The sequence below is a fragment of the Alligator sinensis genome, unplaced genomic scaffold (genome assembly GCF_000455745.1).
Source record: "Alligator sinensis unplaced genomic scaffold, ASM45574v1 scaffold448_1, whole genome shotgun sequence".
NCBI lineage: Eukaryota > Metazoa > Chordata > Crocodylia > Alligatoridae > Alligator > Alligator sinensis.
In genome coordinates this window covers 1,465,736-1,474,106 of record NW_005841870.1, presented here as the reverse complement: position 1 = coordinate 1,474,106, position 8,371 = coordinate 1,465,736, and the positions used below count along the sequence as shown (strand labels likewise).

Below are 8,371 nucleotides of genomic sequence, written 5' to 3'. Positions count from 1 at the left end.
ATGAACATGAGCCACCAATTCAGTGACGTAGCTGGCAGAGCTAATCAAACACTGCCATCCATCTACTGAGGCATCTCAAGCAAGGATGTCATCCTCCCGCTCTAGTCGGCCTTGGTGAGACTGCTGCTGGAGTTCTGCAGCCAGTTCTGGGCACTGCACTGCAGGAAGGATGTGGAGAAGCTCAGAGAGTCTGAAGGAGGGCCATGCACATTAGCAGAGAGAGGCCTTGAGACCAGGTCATATGAGGAGGGTGAAAGACTTGGGACTGTTCAGCCTGGTGAAGGCTGCCACCAAGTCCTCTCTGAGCCTATATCAGGGCCTGAGGGAGCATCTATTCACCAAGGGCCCCCCAGGGGAGGACAAGAAATAATGGGCACAAGTTGATTGATGATCGCTTCAGGCTAGACTTAAGGAAAAGCTTTACAAGTTGAGTGCTGAGGGTTTGGAACAGGCCCCCCCACAGAGGTGGTACAGTCATCCCACCCTGGCAGTCTTCAAAAAGTGTCTTTATGCCCACATTGCTGGGGTCATCTGATCCCAGCAGTCTTTCCTGCCCAAGTGGAAGGAGGCTGAACCCAATGATCTGTAAGTCACTGTAAATGAATGTTAGCTTTTCAGGGTATGGCCCAAGTTATCCTAAAACTCCAGAGCCATTGACTACTACTGCAAAATACTCAGTTACCATCTTGGCTTCATTTCTTTCTTAACAGAAAAAAAATTTACATTCTCTGCACAACAGTCTAACATTTTAAGCTATATTATCTCCTAACTACTACACTCACTGGAAGTAGAATCATCAGAGTAACTGGGTTTCAGATACCACCTTGGGCTATTTAAAATTCAGAGAGTTTCATCTACTTATTTCATAAAAGGATATTACAGGCTTGATTTTATGGATTTGGTCAGTCAGTAAAAATCATCTTACAAAATATACAAGTAATAGAAATGTTAATTTTTAATTTCAAATAAATATTTATAGATACATCCAGTATTCTGCTAAGAGAATTGTATTGTGAGATTAACAAGCTGTAGTCTGAAACGGAACTGTTTGGTTTCACTTGTGCATGCTGAAGTGAACTGTACAATACAATACACAGAGGGTGGAAAGAAGTTGACAAGATCCACTTTAGTTCCTCCAGGCCATCTTTAACAGAGTTGCCATTTAATTGCAATAGATGAATGCCCAGGGTCATATAGAACAATTGGCTAGTTCAGTTGCATTTTTGCAAATGTGTACACATGTGCACTGAAGTATGAAAGCCTAGTTCAGAGACTAAAGCAGCCACCCTGAACTTGGAGAATACAAAGTCAATTTCTTTGTCAAAGTTAAACAGAGTCTGCAGTGAAATCCTGCTTCCATACGAACTCCTCAATATACCCGCCTCCTTGGTTACAGTTTTCAGCACAGGTATAAACTACTAACGTGCCCCAGTCAATGCTTTCTTCTAAGCTGTCAACCTTCAGGTAGTTCAGCAGCTGTGGCATAACCTTCAGATCACAAAATACAATATGTCAATAAATGCATTAGATAAATGCTGTAGCTTGTTACTAAGACAGTGCTTCCCAACCCTTTCCTCAGCATGACTCCATTTAAACACTGGAAATTTTTTTGCAACCCCAAAATGATTCAGAAAAGATCAACACCCCCTTGGGTGGCACAGCAGGAAGTAGAGCCTGTGAGGGGAGGGGAGTGGGCTGTGGGCTCAGGGCTCCCAGCCCTGCTATCTGGACCCCACCCCCCTGGGGGGCCTCCACAGCCCAGCGGGCAAGATCCTGTGCAGGAGGGTGGGGAGGCTCAGTGCCACTGCCAGGAACCATGGCAAGGCACCCCCCTGCCCACCCAGCAGTGGCAGCAGCACAGAACTGTTCCCCCTGCTCCTGCCACACAGGCAAGCAGGCACAGGGCACCTCACCATTGTGGTACAGCTGGTAGGCTCCCAGCAGCAGCACCAAGCTTCCCCACCCCGCTCTTCTCTCTTGTGCAGCAGGTCCCAGAGGCCAGGGAGGGACGGCAGCAAGACAGGGAGCCCAAAGCCCATATCTGCTCCCACCCTGTGCACAAATCTGGGGGAGCATGTGCTCCCCTCATGCCTCCCTCCTCAGGAATGTGAGCAGTGGTGAGCAGCCAGCCCCCGCCACAAACTGCCCATGGCTCCATCCTGTTCCTTAGACAGGCCCCATATCCCAGCCCTGGCCCACCCCCTCCCTCACTGGGGGGGCCTCAATCAACCCCCCACCCTCAATAAGTTTACCTGGAGGGAGCTGCAGAAGCTGCTCTCCACACTGCCTGGCTGCCACGTGCATGTGTGCACATGCATGTGGCACCCTCTTCCTGCTCCCCCTACCCCCAAGCAGGCCTTTGCAGGCTGGAACACTGCCAGCCTGCAAGAAGAACCTGTTGTTTCCTGCTTATTTCTCAGATTTTCATCATAATCGGTCAACACTGTTGAATGTCTTTGCGAATCCAAGTGGGGTCATGACCCCAAGGCTGGGAACTGCTAATCTAAGGGATTAGTCTCCCTCCCATAGGAAATCTTATCTTGTCATCCCCAATGTATTTTATGTATTTGTATCAACACCTAGAACTTGCATAGCTAATTATCATTTATAGCTGGAATAAAAAGATGATTAAGGGGTTGGTTTTTTTATACAACCAATTCTTCTGAAATAAAACTTTTCCTTATAGAGAACATTTTGAATCTTGCTTTAAGATTTGTGATTTAGAACAAAACTAATTTCAAAAATGCAAAATTTTCCACATAAAGAATTCTGCTTCCTATACAATAATACTAACAGTGCACTAAATCCTTGCTAACGTCCTAAAACCAGAGTGATGGGTTATCTTCAGGACTAATTAACCAGATTTCACTTGGCTCCAGGGCTTTGCATTCACTAACTAACAAATAAATCTCCACGACTAATTAACCCAGATTTCATTGCATTCATTGTATCCGCACATAGGGAAAAGCTCTTCCTGTTGGTCAAGTCAAAGCGCTGCTTATAAGAGGTGATTTGGCACATCAGCCTAGAACCAGGGAAGCACAGATTACCGATGCCCTCAGTTTTTCACTCTGTCACCAATGTAGAGTAAACTCTCTCCACCCCTAAGGGGTAACAGTGAGTATGAGTTTGAATCTCATGATGGTGGCACACATAGCTAAAGACTACTGGTCCACATTAGCAAGTTTTACGTTTAAACAGCATAACTGTCAAAAACAAATCCAGATGTGACCCCCATTCACCTGGTTCCTATTGCTACATCCATTTGCTATTGAACCCATGCCGTGCTTCCGAGACATACTTATCACTTTACAGGCTACAAAACCATACCAGGATGAAAGGTGCTGCCACTTATGATAAAGTCCCATAAGAAAGAATAGTTACTTTAGCTATTAACTGAGAGCTAATAGATAATTAATATCAGGTTCTACACTTCTGCTGTAGCCATAGGCAAATTATCTGCATCTCAGACTTAAAATAGGCTTTTAGCTATACCCTAAAATCAATATCCTGGAATCAGTTTACCTACCTGGAATTCAAATATCCTCTTGGCACCACAAGAACAGTTTGGGATATCTTTTGCTTCAGGAATATTTTCACCTGACACCCAGATAGGGCCACCTCCTCCTCCTCTGCAGTATCTGATAATCTGAAATTAAATGCAATTTAACTAGACGAAGCTATAAACATGTGGACACTGATGAAGTTTTTTCTACTCCCCCTCTTGCATCTGTTTCCAAATGCCATTTTCATTGTAGTTTCCAAGCTGTATTATTCAGAACAAGTGGCTTTAGCAAGACTAAAGAATGCAAATGACAGAATTTCCACCGTCCCTTTTCCCTTGATACAGCAATGCTTTGAATTTCTTAACAAAGGGTCTTTAAGCTGTAGAATGAGGCTCTTAGGCTCTGCAGTTCTGCGATGAAAGCCAGGCAGGCAGATTGTGACTTTGGAAAAATCTGCCTAAGGAAGCAGGCAGCAAAGGCTGGAAGACAACCCAGGTCTCCCATTTTGTAGCTCTAAAACAAAGCTAGAATTGCAGGGGGGAAATAGCAAGATGAGCACATGAAAGTAAATGGATGCTGTTCACTTTTCCATCATCCCCTCTCTAAGGAAGGGCAGCAGCCTTGCCTTTCACTGTGGGTTCCTGCTTCATGCAGCCCTCCCTTTGATTCACATTCCATTTTCCCTTAAGGAAATGAGACCTCAGGTCTGTGAAACTCTCTCCTATGTTGGTAGGGATGCAGACTGGATGATCTAGTCTCCTCATATCTCAGACCATAAGCTTAAGATATTAAAAGCATAACTTGAACAAACAAAACCAGAATACTGCAACTGCCTTGAGGCCGTGATGTCCTATACTCCAAATATAAACCACACATGCATCTTTTGACAAGACTGTTATATTTTCACCTGCTCTGGCTCAGCAGCTATTCGATTCTTGAACTTTTGGAAGATCTTATCTTCTAGAGTCTCATGTTTTGCCATTGCCTCCAATTGTTCTTCATCTAGTGGCTCAAACACTTCACCTAACCACAGAAGACAGACAAATACAGATTGGTACAAGATTGTCAAGGTTAAAACAAAAATACTATTATTTACCTGTCTTAACCTCAAAAAGGCACATCAAAACGTGTAACAGCCATGTAAGCAGGCTGCATCATCAGAAAGAAGATTGTCTTTTTTAGGATGCCAACTGACTAAAGCAGCTTTGTGTCCAGTTCGTTAATTCCTGTAGCATTTTCAGCATACATTCTAGTAGCAGAACATTAAAGGCACGACAAAAAAACAAAGAATTAATTTAGGGAAATCTGTCTCAAACCTGAGGCACAAAGTCTGATGAACTTTCTGGTAGTGACACACAGAGCTCATTAGCTGTAGTGTAAAACCGTGGCAGTAAATTTACAACTGATCATGTAAAAACTGAAGGGGCTTCTCTATTGGCACACCATCCCCAGCATTGATCTCTCATATTTAACATGGCCAAACCACCTCTTTCACTTGAGTAAGTTGAGCCCAAAGTTTTAGACATTAATTAAATGGTTCAATTATCAGTTTAAGCATGCCACATTTTCTGTTGTCACAAACTCTTCAAAACACATGCTGTGCTCAGTGAGTAGCTTCAAACAATTTCACTGGCCTTTCAGGAAATAGGTCTGGACTTTAATGTTTTTTTTTATTTCAGTTACAGTGAGCTGAAGCATTTTCAAGCATATTAAACTTTTTTCCCAGCACACACAAGGTTATGCACAGCCTATGAAAAGCATTTTAAAACCTGTTAGTTACAAGCAGTCTCCAAAAAATACACCTGGGCACCCAGAGAAGTCAAGAAGCTCCCCTACACAACAGGGACACTGGTTCAGTGCTATAAATCTAACCACTGGTGACCTTAATATCTGGCTGTTCAGTAACACTTCATAAAAGGTCATTTCTATCAATCCAATTTTTTTTTGTTTTACATGCAACAATGTCTAATGAGGGATACAAGAAAAAAGCGAGGTTACTACAACCACAAAAGAATTAACCTTTTTCAGTGATTAGCTGTAGACTTCTTTTGTGGTTCACATGAAGTGTTTCACTTCTGAGGACTAAATATTTTAACCTGTGAAGCACCAGAGGATGCAGGTAGGGCAGATCCCTCTTGGCACCCAGGTTCTACTCCTTACCGATACCACCTGCAGCTTCCAATTCATGTTTCTTGGGATCCTTCTGTGAATCTCCATCTGTGGGACTGTCATCAGGTTTTGCCTTGTTGCCATCAGGTTCCACTTCACTATCAGAGGACTCAGTTTCCTCGGGTTCAATTACAATTTCATATTCTGGGAAAAGGAACCCATGGTCTGGGATCTCTGTGTCCGACTGAGCTACAAGACATAGAAGAACAACCAGTTTTTACCCTTTCATGCCATATTTCCTGTTCCCTCAAGAATAACACATTACTGACTTCACCCTCCCAAATATTCCACTGTTGACACTAAGGAACTCGTGAGAAAGTGCACCCAACTTCCATCTGGCACTGCAGAAGGGACTCAATCCTTCTAACAGAAAATCATGTTGAAGCCACAAGCCTTGTCCAGGCTGCAGCTGTCTCTGTCCCTAGACATGTTGGTACCAGCCAGTGGCCAACACAGCAAAGGACTTCATTTATGTCTTCAAGGCTCCACTCAGCAGCTGTACTGGCAGGCCATGAAGTGTACCCTGGCAAGCACTAGCTGCTGAAGGCACCTTGAGGACTCAAGTGCATCTACAAGTGCCTTCTGCTGCCTGCAGAGGAGGAGCAGGTGATTTTTTTGGCTTAAAGGTGAAACATGGCACTGCCTGCAGAAAGCAGGTGCTCTTGCTTCAGAGCACAGCCACCATGATGGGGTTTCCAGCATGAATGGAGTCGTCTCAGGACAACCTTAGCACTTTCTTAACAGAAAGATCTTAAAGGTCTGTCTGGGCAGGACCCAGGAGGATAGAAGCCGTGGGAGGGGGAGGAACAGATAGAGCCAGGCAGCGCTGCCACCTGAATCAAGTGAGAGTTATCAGAGAGAAGTAAGGCAAAAGACCAAGAGATCATCTAATCTAATTAGGGATTGAACTTGTTGGACTAGATGATCTCGAGGTCCCTCCCAGCCTTACTTCTCTGTAATTCTCACTTGGTTCAGGTGGCAGTGCTGCCCACCTCTGTCTGTCCATCCCCCCCTGCCAAAACCTGCAGCTTCTGCCCTTCTGGGTCCAACTAGAGAAGCAGAAGAAAAGCTAAAAGGTCATCTGTTCCCTGGTGGGCGAATGGGTTATTAAAACTGTAGGCGAACAGTAGCTCACAAAAGCTTCTGTATCTCTGCAAGGGCACTACTACCCTGCCCAACCTCAGCCAATCACCGCTCACCACCTCCCTCTGACAGGAAATGCCACCAAGGGGGAAGGGAGGTACAAGAGCCCCCCACTCAATTCCTAGCAGCAGCTCCTGAACACACATGAATAGCAAAATCCTTCCCACCTCCGAACAAGGCCTGATCCTTACCCAGTCCCCCACGTGTGTGTATACAAAGGCATCCCCCACATGCAAAACTTCTCCCAGCCTTCAAATAGGGCCTGATTCTTATCCAGTCCTGACATACATACACGCAGTACACCTGTGTGTACACTTCCCCACACACCCCTGCACATATGTGTCTGTACATTATATATGTGCACACACCTTCTGCAGCAGCTCTGAATCAAGAACGAGATACAAATCTTTATTACTTTCACACATCTAGAGAAATTTCAGATTTATAGTCTGCCAATTAACTCCCCCCTCCCCCGGTCAAACAAGGCCCGATTCTCACCCAGCCCTGCACTACACACCCCACACACACACTATGTCTACACTAGAGATGTGAAGGCCCAGGAAAAAAAAAAAAACAAAAAAAATTTACATAATAATTTTAGGTTGTTAATGTAGCAAAGTGAATTTATCTCTGTAAAGGGTGCTAGGAAAATAAGTATTATGTATATTTCAATTTTTCCCAAAATTGCTGTTTTTTCCAGGAAAAAAACAGGGTTTTTTTTCACAGCTTCAAAATTTCCAGTAATTTTATACCTCTATTCTACACCCCCCAAAAGTCATATATACCCCCCCACCTTCCAACAGAGCCTACTCCTCACCCCCCTCTCCACACATCCATACATATAGACACACACCCTCTATGACACAGAATATGTATGCATGACATGTGTAACATCCAGGGGTGTGTACATGCTATATCTATCTCTATAGACATCTCTCTCTACCTCTATCTATATGCGCATGTGTGGAAAGACAAAAAGACAGATATGTATATATGCGTGCACATGCGTGATGCATGTACAGTGGTGGTATGTGTGTGTGGAGACGTGTGTGTGTGTGTGTGTGTGTGTGTGTGTGCGTGTGCACGCGCGTGTATACACACTATGTAGGGGTGCGTGGCTGGAGATATACATATATATCTATGTATGTATGTATGTATGTGTTTGTGTGTGTACACAACGTAGTGGTGTGTATTTGTGTGTGGAAATATATATTGGATGGGGTGTGCGTGTATCTAGACATATAAAATGCATGCATGTAGAAACATATATGTATATAGTGTGTGCGCATGCATGCATTTATACATACTGTATACAGCTGTGTGTGCATATAATGCATGGGGGGTGCGGCAATGTGTGTGCATGCCCACGTTGTGATGCAGGGCTGCACCAATCTCTCTCTCTCCACACACACACACCCGATCTCTCTCTGCGCGCACACTGCGCAGGGCGCGAGGAAGGGCAGGAGCTGCGTGCCCCCTGACCTGACCTGCTCTGACCTGCCCCGCAGCGGCGGCGGTGTCCCGCGGCCCAGTCGAGCTTCTGGTGCGCGCGA

The 8,371-nt window shown here is 44.8% G+C and overlaps 1 protein-coding gene across 1 annotated transcript; it reads right to left on the bottom strand.

The window, feature by feature from the left end:
• Nucleotides 1-931: 931 nt before the first annotated feature.
• PDCD2 (programmed cell death 2) lies at nt 932-8,367 on the bottom strand (the record flags this gene model as incomplete). The annotated part of the gene is made up of 5 exons (XM_006017003.2): nt 932-1,488; nt 3,530-3,649; nt 4,414-4,529; nt 5,667-5,864; nt 8,316-8,367. Coding segments are annotated over 5 exons (648 nt in total), but the record flags the coding sequence as incomplete, so codon positions are not given.
• Between the last annotated feature and the right edge of the window lie 4 nt (nt 8,368-8,371).